Source organism: Sinohyriopsis cumingii, chromosome 9 (genome assembly GCF_028554795.1).
Source record: "Sinohyriopsis cumingii isolate HCF-2022 chromosome 9, ASM2855479v2, whole genome shotgun sequence".
NCBI classification, from domain to species: Eukaryota; Metazoa; Mollusca; class Bivalvia; order Unionida; family Unionidae; genus Sinohyriopsis; species Sinohyriopsis cumingii.
This window is the reverse complement of record NC_142969.1, coordinates 82,859,659-82,873,864: the sequence shown is the minus strand read 5'-3', so window position 1 is coordinate 82,873,864 and position 14,206 is coordinate 82,859,659. Positions and strand designations below refer to the sequence as shown.

The following is a 14,206-nucleotide window of genomic DNA, read 5'->3' as shown; positions in this document are numbered from 1 at the left end:
TAATAAAGGTGTCCAGATATTACACACACAAAAAAGTCTATGTACTTTATTGCCCATTGTCAGCAGAACTTTGATCAGGCCATTGTACAGATTTGCACATATCAAGCCATTGTACCAATTTGAACATATCAGACAATCGTACCGAATTTAATATATCAGGCCAATGTACCGATTTTAACATATCAGACAATCGTACCGATTTTAACATATCAGACAATCGTACCGAATTTAATATATCAGGCTATTGTACCGATTTTAACATATCAGGCCATTGTACCGAATTTAATATAACAGGCCATTGTACCGATTTTAACATATCAGGCCATTGTACCGAATTTAATATATCAGGCCATTGTACCGATCTGAACATATCAAGCCATTGTACCGATTTGAACATATCAAACAATCGTACCGATTTTAACATATCAGGCCATTGTACCGAACTTAATATATCAGGCCATTGTACCGATTTTAACATATCAGGCCATTGTACCGACTTTAATATATCGGGCCATTGTACTGATTTAAGCATATCAGACCATTGTACCGAATTTAATATATCAGGCTATTGTACCGATTTTAACATAGCAGGCCATTGTACCGACTTTAATATATCAGGCCATTGTACTGATTTAAACATATCAGGCCACTGTACCGAATTTAATATATCAGGACATTGTACCGATTTTAACATATCAGGCTATTGTACCGAATTTAATATATCAGGCCATTGTACCGATTTTAACATATCAGGCCATTGTACCGATTATTAACATATCAGATCATTGTACCGAATTTAATATATCAGGTCACTGTACCGATTTTAACATATCAAGCCATTGTACCGATTTGAACATATCAGGCCACTGTACCGATTTTAACCTATCAAGTCATTGTACGGATTTTAACATATGCTGGCGAACGCTGAGGATTTGTAAAATCTCTCATAATTTAAAAAAAAAAAAAAAAACTTCATCTTTCCTTCCTTAGACGTATAATGAATGTCATAATGTACCCTTTATAATGCGTATACGGTGAACCTGGTCAGTTGCCTTTAATTATTAACACTAAAAGTCGCATGACAAACTATGGGACTAGATAAGTGGTTATGCAGGGACTAGATCAATGGTTACAAAGGAACTAGATCAGTTGTTATGAAGCGACTAGATCAGTGGTTATGTCTTATATTTGTATTTACTATTATACCAAAATCTTTGAGATAATTGTTATGACAATAAATGGATACTACAAGTAAAATCTGTTTGAGATGATGTTGGGCTTAGCTATGCACGAAGAAATCAAAGTTTTGTGTTAGTTACATAGTTAACAAAAATCGGCAAAATAATGACCAAGAAAGATCAACAAAGACATGTTTGGGCAGCTAACTCGAATACGTTATCTAAAGGTCTTAATTAAAATTCATTTAAGACTAGTCTGGATGTCGACAAGATCTATTTCTCATTACCAAAAATATATCTAAAATCTTCATTAAATTCAGAACTAGAAAAGACCCATCTCTCGTGGCCAACAAATATATCTGACAGCTTCAAAAGCTTAGATCTGCTAGTAATGGGTTTCCTGTCGGAAGATGGCCTGTTTCATGCAACGATAGTTATTGCACACGGACAATCGCAAGAAACAGGTGGCGAATATTAATACTTTCTGTCGTGTTCTATTTTTTTCATGATGAAATACAAAACCATACACCTCTTTTTTAAATTTTGATGACAAATCGTTTGTAAATGTAATCAATTAATACCCAAACACAGGTGACATACATCTCTTGAAAAATAATTGCAGGTTATTAGACTGTTTTCCCATATAAGCATTATGTGAAGATATCACACGCTATATTCAAATAATAGGAACCACCTACCTTTTTTTAAGAACACCCACAAATTCTACAACCCATCATCAATGAAAATGCAATTATTTCCATAACCAATGTAAAAATTTCACCAACGAATTCACCATTTGTTAGATATGATTCTTTACATTTTTGCATAACTTTTCTATGATCGAAATGGTCCATGCAAACTGGGCAACCACTAAACTTGTATCCAAATTGCAAACCGAAAAGAAACTAGATATACATTATGGAGATATCTGGCACATTAAAATATGTCAGTTGGAAAGAAAAGCAAAAGTGTATCCTTGGCGAGAACCATTTTTCATGATGGCAGGCACCAAACCATATGTGCTACCAACTTTTGTTACTGAAACGTACAAGCTGCACACACACACAAACATATATATATATATATATATATATATATATATATATATATATATATATATATATATATATATATATATATAAATCGTCTATGCAAATCATTTAAATAGTATATCTTATATTTATAGAGCTATCTTCCATTTGGAAAATTAAACATACACCTTTCCTGTGCAGCAGACACAATACATATGTTATAGTCCATTTGCTGACAATCCTTTCAGGGGTTGCACTAATTTGCCTAAACCAGTCAAGGATTTCCTATGCATCATTTTGAAATTCATAGCTTAAATAACGGAATTCCCAGAATAAGCAGTCATATTATCATTATAAATTTCTTTTGGTGCAAGCATTAACACACTGTACATTGTACTTATGACAATAACAACAACATAAGCCAGAAATGCTCTTTGAGATTAGCAGACGACAATTCATTTTCATTTACTGTGAAGTGAAGAGATAGAAAGATAGATTTAGCCAATTCCAGAAATTTAATCTTGGAATGATCATGAGTGAGAGGGAGGGGAGGGAGACAGTTTTATTAGACATAGTTATGTATAAAAGGTACACTATTACGTACAGACATAGTTAACTATAAAAGGTACACTATTACGTACAGACATAGTTAACTATAAAAGGTACACTATTACGTACAGACATAGTTAACTATAAAAGGTACACTATTACGTACAGACATAGTTAACTATAAAAGGTACACTATTACGTACAGACATAGTTAACTATAAAAGGTACACTATTACGTACAGACATAGTTAACTATAAAAGGTACACTATTACGTACAGACATAGTTAACTATAAAAGGTACACTATTACGTACAGACATAGTTAACTATAAAAGGTACACTATTATGTACAGATATAGTTAACTATAAATGGTACACTATTACGTACAGACATAGTTAACTATAAATGGTACACTATTATGTACAGTACATTATTGGTCCTTCTTCCGAAAACACAATCACCAAATTCTCCATACCAAGTTCACTTGACAAGCATCAAATTCTCCATACCAAGTTCAATTGACAAGCATCAAATTCTCCATAGCAAGTTCAATTGACAAGCATCAAATTCTCCATAGCAAGTTCACCTGACAAGCATCAAATTCTTCATACCAAGGTCACCTGACAAGCATCAAATTCTTCATACCAAGTTCACTTGACAAGCATCAAATTCTCCATACCAAGTTCACCCGACAAGCATCAAATTATCCATACCAAGTTCACCTGACAAGCATCAAATTCTTCATACCAAGGTCACCTGACAAGCATCAAATTCTTCATACCAAGTTCACTTGACAAGCATCAAATTCTCCATACCAAGTTCACCCGACCAGCATTAAATTATCCATACCAAGTTCACCTGACAAGAATCAAATTCTTCATACCAAGTTCACCCGACAAGAATCAAATTCTCCATACCAAGTTCACCCGACAAGCATCGAATTCTCCACACCATATTCACCCGACAAGCATCAAATTCTCCACACCAAGGTCACCTGACAAGCACTAAATTCTCCATACCATATACACCCGACAAGCATCAAATTCTCCATACCAAGTTCACCTGACAAGCATTAAATTCTCCATACCAAGTTCACCTGACAAAAATCAAATTCTCCATACCCAGTTCACCTGACAATCTTGGCACATTTGAAGCTCCCAATCTACCCAAGGCTAGGTCAGGATTTGAAAGTTGGAGATACCTGTATATGTACAGAATTACAAGAAAATGATCAATTAAAATACCTAGTTTCCCTACTAATCCAAACGTGCTTGAAATAGTACAGATTCACATTATCATTCTATTCAAAGGTTATACAAGACTGACCTTGACCTTGACAATATGGATCTACATACTCTTACATTATATCATACAAAACAATAAATCAATACATGAAGGAAACCATGTGTAGTTATGTAATTAATTAATATGGTGATGGAAACCATGTGTAATTACATGAGATAACATGGTAAATATGAGAAATAAAGGGGTTGATACATGTACTGTGGTAAGATTATTATGTAAAAGTCTTGCAGAACATAGAGCATTATGAAGTGAACGTGACCTTTTTAATTTTTGGACTTGCCTATAGGCAAGTACCTTGTGAACTTGAGTTTGTCCATCTGACTCTATGCTTGCCCCCGGGCATCAGGCAAGTGGTTCTATAGAGCCCTGTTGGACATGAGTAGCCATGTTCAAGTACCCATACTTGCAATTGGCCATTATAATGCATTTACAGCACAGACAATTGAGTGCCAAGTGTTACCAGCTATTAAATTAAACGAGTAACTAATCTTGCTAATTGGAAGGCAAACAAGTTTTACCATTAGGTCCACATTTAAAGGAATGTCTGACTGATCATGTGGGCATAAAGGCAGCATATTTGGACGTCTCCTGGAAATCTGTCTTCAAATATTGGCACATAATATGCGGAGACATCCAGAATCTCTGTCATTGTCTCTCTTCCAAAGTAACATACATTTCTTTTAATGATTTTAAGAAAAAAATTAAATTTGGAATTGCTTTAAGTTCAAATAGTTTCTTTTTCACCTTGTTAATATATACACTTAGCAAGCTTCACACACACAATAATAAAAAACAACACAAATGGCAATAAATCTGTGTTAAGTCCCATCATTATAAATTAAATGAACAATTTCAACATGCAATGATACTAAGAATTATGTACATAAGAATCTGACACTTTCCACGCAAAATATATAAGCCTCAGTTGTACATGTTACCCAAATCTCATAAGAATCTCGGCCATAGTTTACCTTTAAACTGTTCATGATGACCCATTATATCAGCTTTTAATTCATATACTGAAAACTTATCCAAATTTACTGATAATGTTTTACAACTCTCCACAGCTGTCTGATAACTCCATCATGGTATCCAGATGTAACATCATTATATACCAACATACATGTATCACATACAGATGGTATTGAGGCATCTAAATATCTTCTTGATAACAATCCTAGCAATAACGCATTAATGAGTGAAGATATTTGCAAAATTAAAAACGTATGTTGGAAGTTTGATAGTACAAAATACAGCCAAATACTGGTTACAGTCTAATGGCTCTTCCCTTTCCATGGGTAAACTGGAAAAAGATTTTCTTCGAAATGAGAAGTTTAATCCAACTTTCTGGTTAAGATTTTTAGACAACATTTTTCTGATCTGGAACCATTCATCAAAAGAAATGCACAAATTTACTTATCGCCTAAATCATTTTCACCCAGTGATTAAATGTACTTATACTTAATCTGGTATGCATATATCATTTTTTGATCTTAAAAAATTGATAATACTACAGTATCTCTACATGTCAAAGAAACTAATATCCACCAATATGTGCAATATTTGTGTCATCCCAGGTCATATAAAAATGGTTGACCATATAGGCAGTTCAAAAGTCACATTTTCAAAATAAAAATGATTTTATTATATGATATAATGATATGTTGGTGTATAATGATGTTACATCTATGAATACCATGATGGAGTTATCTTATTTTATCATATAATGATATGTTGGTGTATAATGATGTTACATCTATGAATACCATGATGGAGTTATCTTATTTTATCATATAATGATATGCTGGTGTATAATGATGTTACATCTATGAATACCATGACGGAGTTATCTTATTTTATCATATAATGATATGTTGGTGTATAATGATGTTACATCTATGAATACCATGATGGAGTTATCTTATTTTATCATATAATGATATGCTGGTGTATAATGATGTTACATCTATGAATACCATGACGGAGTTATCTTATTTTATTATATAATGATATGTTGGTGTATAATGATGTTACATCTATGAATACCATGATGGAGTTATCTTATATCATATAATGATATGCTGGTGTATAATGATGTTACATCTATGAATACCATGATGGAGTTATCTTATATTATATAATGATATGCTGGTGTATAATGATGTTACATCTATGAATACCATGATGGAGTTATCTTATATTATATAATGATATGCTGGTGTATAATGATGTTACATCTATGAATACCATGATGGAGTTATCTTATTTTATCATATAATGATACGTTGGTGTATAACAATGTTACATCTATGAATACCATGATGGAGTTATCTTATATCATATAATGATATGTTGGTGTATAATGATGTTACATCTATGAATACCATGATGGAGTTACCTTATTATATCATATAATGATATGCTGGTGTATAATGATGTTACATCTATGAATACCATGATGGAGTTATCTTATATTATATAATGATATGCTGGTGTATAATGATGTTACATCTATGAATACCATGATGGAGTTATCTTATTTTATCATATAATGATATGCTGGTGTATAATGATGTTACATCTATGAATACCATGATGGAGTTATCTTATATTATATAATGATATGCTGGTGTATAATGATGTTACATCTATGAATACCATGATGGAGTTACCTTATTATATCATATAATGATACATTGGTGTATAATGATGTTACATCTATGAATACCATGATGGAGTTATCTTATTTTATCATATAATGATACGTTGGTGTATAATGATGTTACATCTATGAATACCATGATGGAGTTATCTTATATTATATAATGATATGCTGGTGTATAATGATGTTACATCTATGAATACCATGATGGAGTTATCTTATTATATCATATAATGATACGTTGGTGTATAATGATGTTACATCTATGAATACCATGATGGAGTTATCTTATATCATATAATGATATGTTGGTGTATAATGATGTTACATCTATGAATACCATGATGGAGTTATCTTATATCATATAATGATACGTTGGTGTATAATGATGTTACATCTATGAATACCATGATGGAGTTATCTTATATAATGATATGCTGGTGTATAATGATGTTACAGCTATGAATACCATGATGGAGTTACCTTATTATATCATATAATGATACGTTGGTGTATAATGATGTTACATCTATGAATACCATGATGGAGTTACCTTATTATATCATATAATGATACGTTGGTGTATAACAATGTTACATCTATGAATACTATGATGGAGTTATCTTATATCATATAATGTATTCTGTGTTAAGCAGAGCCGGTAATCTTCCTCAACATGAAGCTTTAAACTCAGCAAAATGTACGATAGAGAAACATATAAATCCTTTCACAATACTGTATGTTCCTTCACTATTTAATGTAGGCAATGCAATTAATAAATACTGGAGTCTCCTAATTTATATAATAATAACATCGTAAAAACACTTTACAAATGCAAACCAATTCTTGCTTACAGAAGACATATGAATTTGCAAGATTTTTTTTATTTATTAAAAGTAAGAAAAAAAGAAAATATAAAAAGATATTTTTCATCATCTAAATGTAACACACTTTTTGGTGCTCTCAATGTGGAAATATATGAGAAAGTACTTATTTTAGTCTGTAGATCAAAATACAGTAAAAACTGTTTGAAAGACCACCCATTCTGCCAAAAACAAATTCAGTATCTCTAGGCCCTGAAAATATTTGACTACCTGGAACTTGGAAATGTCCTGTACCAGCTTTACACTGTACACAATACTGTATCTACTTAAATTACACTCATCCAACACTGTACACAATACTGTATCGTCTTAAATTACACTCATCCAACACTATAGACAATACTGTATCTACTTAAATTACACTCATCCAACACGGTACACATTACTGTATCTACTTAAATTACACTCATCCAATACTGTACACAATACTGTATCTGCTTAAACTGTACCAGCTTTACACTGTACACAATACTGTATCTACTTAAATTGTACCAGCTTTACACTGTACACAATACTGTATCTACTTAAATTACACTCATCCAACACTGTACACAATACTGTATCTACTTAAATTACACTCATTCCACACTGTAGACAATACTGTATGTGTTTAATATCACTCGTCTTAATGCTGTACATAACAGTGAATCTGCTTAAAACATCACTCATCCTACTGTTTCAACACTATGGTCTTAAACAAAGCAATTATGACTCTATGGTCTTAAAACAAAGTAATTATGACTCTATGGTCTTGAATTAATTAATAAAACAAAGTAAAACCAGCAACTTTAGTAAAATTCAACAAATAATTTATTTCCCTACAATATATATTTAAATGTTAAAAGGAACTTACTAACAATGTGAAATAAATCCCAAGTAGTCCTAAAAGTTCTATTACAAGTCAACAAATACAGAGCATTCCAAATGAATTCCAATCTAGAATGTGCTAAAAGTCTTGATGCATCACAATGAGGTAATTCAGAATGACTTTGAATGAATTCACAATAATCCCAAAATTTAGTCCAAAGGTCAATGAGTACTTTGTAATTCCAATGAACAAATTAAATAAAATGATTCCTCTTAAATTATAACTGAACACAACTAGATGACCAATTCAACTATAGAGACATTAAAATAGGAACATATAATTGCACTGAATACAATCTTTATATAAAAGCATAAGACAGAATTAGATGACCCGGATGAGAGTCATTTTCCCATCAAATCTGCAAACAGGGTCAGGTCTGTCAACTTAATTTTGGCCAACCAAAGATCTGGCAGAGCATGGTTTTCAAAGGGGAAAACCAATGTCCTGAACTAAAATCCAAATAAACATGTTAGCAAATATTATCTTGATGTTTAGTCTACAATCATGGACATAAGTTAGCTATGTATTCTTTTTGTGTACCAAATGACCCTTACAGTTGACAATCATGGACAAAACTAAGCATGTGACAGACCTAACACTACACTGTACAAAAATAATGAAACAGCATCCTAAACTGTACATAATATTCAATCTGCTTAAAATATCACCAATCATACACTGTAGATAATAATGACTCTGCTGTAAATGTCCGATCAGATTAGAATCTTTAAAACATAGCGTGCCTTTCTCAGCCACTACTCTTACATAGAAGTAGACAACTTGAATTTATAAGCCTTGGTCTCTCATGGCAGGTCATAAGACTGCATAATCAATTAATCAGAAACATGTCTCTCAAGACTGGCAGTCCATCATAGCAGTGGTCTTGCATGTCAGGCTGTACAGTATCATGTAAACCTGTGTAAATTTATTTGAAACTGTACTGTGGTATATGTACATGATTCAGTATGCACACACACACACACACACATATATATATATATATATATATATATATATATATATATATATATATATATATATATATATATATGTGTGTGTGTGTGTGTGTTAGAAATACATGCTAGATCAATGACCACTAAAAGCAAAACTTGTTTCTGTGTATGCACATATGTACCTTGTTAAGCTATATCCAACCCCTTATACTAACGCGTTGATACGCATGAATGCAAGTAATCTGTGTGTCTACATTAAACTAAGAGTAAATTATGTACTATACTGTTCCCACTGACAATTTGTAAGAATGATGATGCACCATGCTGTTTTATTCGCAGGCATAGGAATTATTTTTTAAATGCCAAGTGTTATTCATATCCCATCTTGTCTCTTTTTTTCTAACAATTTGCCCTTATATCAGTAACAAAATGCACCTTTCTGTGTCCCAGTAACAAAAATGGTTACATAAGTGCCTATATGGTTAGAGCATCCATCTCAGATTCGTGAGATAATAGGTTCAAAACCTGACTTTGTCATACCAAAGACTTATAAGAATGGTACTAACAACTGCCTTGCTTGGCACTCACCATTAACAGCTTAGTGTTAGGACTGATCGGCCTGGTGTTTAATGTGACTAGGTGGGACATGAATGATGCTACAGGTCTACAAAATGATGCTAGAAATCACCATAAACTGCCCTACTGTAGACATTGTAGCGATATGACTAAAATTGTTAAAGCTACAATAAAAATTCAAAAAAGGATAAACACACTGATATAATCTCAATGGTCATGAGTGTTACAGGTATATAGTGAATCATATACAACTGCCAATGGCAGAGCGTCCATTCCCTTTAAACACATCGTTTGTGGTATACATGATAAAAAAGGATTAATGGCATAAATGACAATGTACACCAAAAGCTTATTGTCAGAAAATACCCTTTCATGATAGTAAGCCGAGGTACTTGATACAAAAGAAATCAGAATGTTGTATGCTTGTCTGAAACAATTGCATTTTGTATTTTATAGCCCAGTGCTCAAAAAATCGGATAGCCCGATGTACGGGACTCCTCTAATGTTCGGATTAGGCCAATCATGTAATTTCAGTGTGATGCCTGTCGGGCTTGTCAAAACAAATTATAATTTACCTGAGGAAACTTTGATCATGCTGATGAAATATTTAATGTCATGATAAAAATATGATTTTGTACTTCCAAACACTCTGACAAGGTCATGTTTCAAGAAAACACAATTTTGAGCAATCTTCTAAAATAGAAAAAAAAACATGTAGCATGTATAAAAGGTAAATAGTCATGATTCTGAGGTCTCACTAGAATTTTAAAACTAGAAGTCCAGTACTCCCATTTTGGTAAAAAAAAAAAAATAACAAGAGTCCCACCATCAAAAGTTGTAGCTCCTTCTTTCCTACAAAATCAACACAGACGTGAGTGCATCTACTGTTAGATGGATAGGTTTTCGTAATCTAATCACTCACTATAATATAGCGTCATTACAACAGTCCATCGACAGGATCGCAAATTTATGGTTTATTTATTTGTATACTTACTTGTAATAATTTTAGGCAAATAAATAGTATCTGATTTGCTGTTTTTTCCTGTATTTTCGCAAATAGGTCTCAAGTCAGAAAACAGCTTACACCTTAAAGCACATCTCGCGAATTCCACAACATAGCATTGTCCCATAAGTTTCTGACCCAAATAATTTGCATTTTCAAGTTAAATCTTTAATAAAATAATACCTAAGCTTTGGTTTCAATTATTTGTATATTTTTTCTGAATATATTTACCCAATGATTTAAGTAAACAATCTAGTGAGATGTGTTTGAAGGCTGCAGTGGGTGTGCCCATTGTGCTAACTTCTATAAGTAGGATCAGGAAGTGGAACAACCCACTATAGATAAATCAAAGAAATGCTACATGTGTGTACAAGAACATAACTTATTACATACCATTGCCTTGAATAAGTCTGTGAACAGTAATGTTTCTTTGAGTCTGATTTTTACTACATATATATAGAAAATAAGGCATGATCATTTCAGATGATGGAATGGTGTTCAAGTGTAATTCATTCTGAACTTTTGTTTGACGAAGCATGGCAGCAAAAAAACAAAAAAGGGGGGACTATTAATTATTTGCACCTACTGCAAACAACATATAGACATACATCAACTCGGTTCTGACCAAGATTCAGTCAGAGAATCCAGCAGAAGTTTGAATACCAGAACCATCCAGTTCTTGGCAAGTGTAGTGGGAACACTAATGACACTTACATTATCTTCAAACCACTGTGAACCCTATTGAATTTATGTTCAAATTGTAGCTATATGCCATAATAAGTGACTTCAGAATTTTAAGTGGCGGTCGACACTTGCAGTTGCATTTGGGTTACCCCCCTCCATGTGTACATACTAAATGGACGGCCCCCCTATCCAACTAGTCTGAGTGCTATTGACTCTTAATATGTCTTTTTCAAAGGCAAATGCAAAACATACACGTGTAGTTGCTAATCAGATGTAGAGTACATAACAATGTCAAAGCCAGTGAAAATCAAAGAAAATCAGATGCATCCACCAATTAGACAGTACATAAAAACAAAGATATAAGTCAATGCAGGCTGATAGATGATTTAGATCCCTGTCAAATACCAAAGTCAGAGGAGTACTACGGAGGTCCTATTCCCATGCATTCAGTACCCAGATATAGTAAATTCTGATTTATGCTAAGAGCTCCTCTAACTGAGAGGAAATGAAAGCCCTAAAAGCCTTGATGCATATAATCAATCTACTTCTGGATGGGATAGAGAAGTTGCTACGTGTGCGAACAATGGATAACATATTGTCGACACATAATCCCCACCATTTTCTCTCTCTCTCTCATTTCCACTACCCATTCTCTTCCTTTTATCTTTCATCTTTTCACCATCCCTCCTCTCTCCTCCCCCCCCCCCACCAACCATTCTGGCATGACATTTCAGTTTATGCAGATAGATAGCTCACAAGTGCATGTACATATATTACACCATCTACAAGAATAACTTAGTAAAATATGTAGTCTAGATGCCAGTTTTCATGAATGATGAGCTGTCAGAAACTTTGGTTCATATGCAAGCAGTCGTGTAATATTCAAAATACACTCCAGAATTTCCAATTTTAGTTATTAACCTTGTGGATTAAAATAAAAATTGGTATTTTATCATTTGGCTTTGCCACTTGGGAGAACACTTTTTTTTAACCCCCTGGATGAAATGTATCATTTATGTATTCCATGCAATCAAATATCACATCCCCATTTAATTTTGAATTTACGTTGAACCTGAATGGGGAAAAATCAACTTCTCATTTTGTCATCATTTTTTTAATTTTAGGTATTAAGAACGTCCAATATTTGAAAGCCACATGTGTCATGTCATGTTTGTTCTCCGTATTTCTGCCGCATTGTGGGAAGTCTGAAGTAGCACAAAAGTTTACCATTGTTGCATAATCAAACTTACAATATGAATCATGGTGTAATCCAATATGGCACATGCCAAAACTGATGATGTCACATGAATGCAGTCAATTGCAAAGTTGTGTGACAATATTAAAAAAGGGGAAATTAAATATATGTGATGTTGACAAAGGTTTGTTAGGAAGCAAAATGGCAGAGCTAGGTGCACATGTGTTGCATTATGGATATTTGCTTACACAATCATGACATCTGCAAAAACATGGATAATTAATTTCCCCCCAATGGCAGGTTCAGTTTCATTACATAACTGAACATACAGTTGTTGTGCTATATTTATCTATAAGTTACAGAATCCTTTCTATGATAAAATGGCAGATACATCAAAATACAAAACACAAATTCATATTGATGCCTCCCAACGTTTTCTTTCTGAACCCCTGATGGGGACTCTCAGAACAAAGGTTAAACTTAGGAAAGGATAACGAAAAGAAAGAACAGAAAGAAATGAACAAATAGTTTGAAAACTCGGACCTGCCGTTTTTCTTCATATTTATGAGTATAGAACGTGTACGAATAAAACAGCACACTGCAAACAATGCAGTTTTATTTCTTAAAACAAAACGCAGTGGTTCCATTGATACCGAAGTAGCGGCTGCAACAAAGATAACATGCTAACGTTATTATGTTGACAATAAAAACATTTAATTCTTGTTCCCCAAGAATATCCTCGACAATTTGCCAATCTTGAGAGATCATAGAATATGCAATCTCAACATAAAATTCAAACAAATGCAACATTTAAATACTACTAAATGAATGAGGTGGTGCGTGGTGTATAATGTAATATACTGCTACCTATGTTGTTGTTTTTAAAAATACCTGCAGACAATGATTAGATTTCTCCTCTGTGCTGATATTTGCCTGGATAAAATCTTCTGTTTTGAATCTGATACTTCTATAATTGGCATTTTCATTTCGGTCTTTCTTTCTTTTTATTTTAATTCCTTCAGCACCACAACGTCCACGGTAAACGAAGAGCACAATCAACACCACTATGTCAGTCTGACCACCATTTTATCCAAATCTACAAGATCATGTGACCAATCATATGACCAAGAGCGTTCTTGATTGGTTAGGACCTCAAAATTGAACAAACTCTTCTCTATATTCCACCTTTTTCCTAAAATGTTTCCTTACAAGCAAAGGGAAATGGCCTGAATCTCCACATTCATACATTTTTAATTCCTAAAGAGATACAATACACACAACACAAGCGTTATGCAAACAAACGCTGACACAAAGACA

The 14,206-nt window shown here is 33.1% G+C and overlaps 1 protein-coding gene across 1 annotated transcript in view; it reads right to left on the bottom strand.

The window, feature by feature from the left end:
- Positions 1-13,971, bottom strand: part of LOC149792135 (uncharacterized) — a 76,918-nt gene extending 62,947 nt beyond the window's left edge. The window contains exon 1 of the mRNA XM_089969530.1: positions 13,781-13,971. Within this exon, the coding sequence (XP_089825656.1) occupies positions 13,781-13,875 (95 nt within the window). The 5' untranslated portion in view covers positions 13,876-13,971. The remainder of the gene's footprint in view (positions 1-13,780) is intronic.
- Between the last annotated feature and the right edge of the window lie 235 nt (positions 13,972-14,206).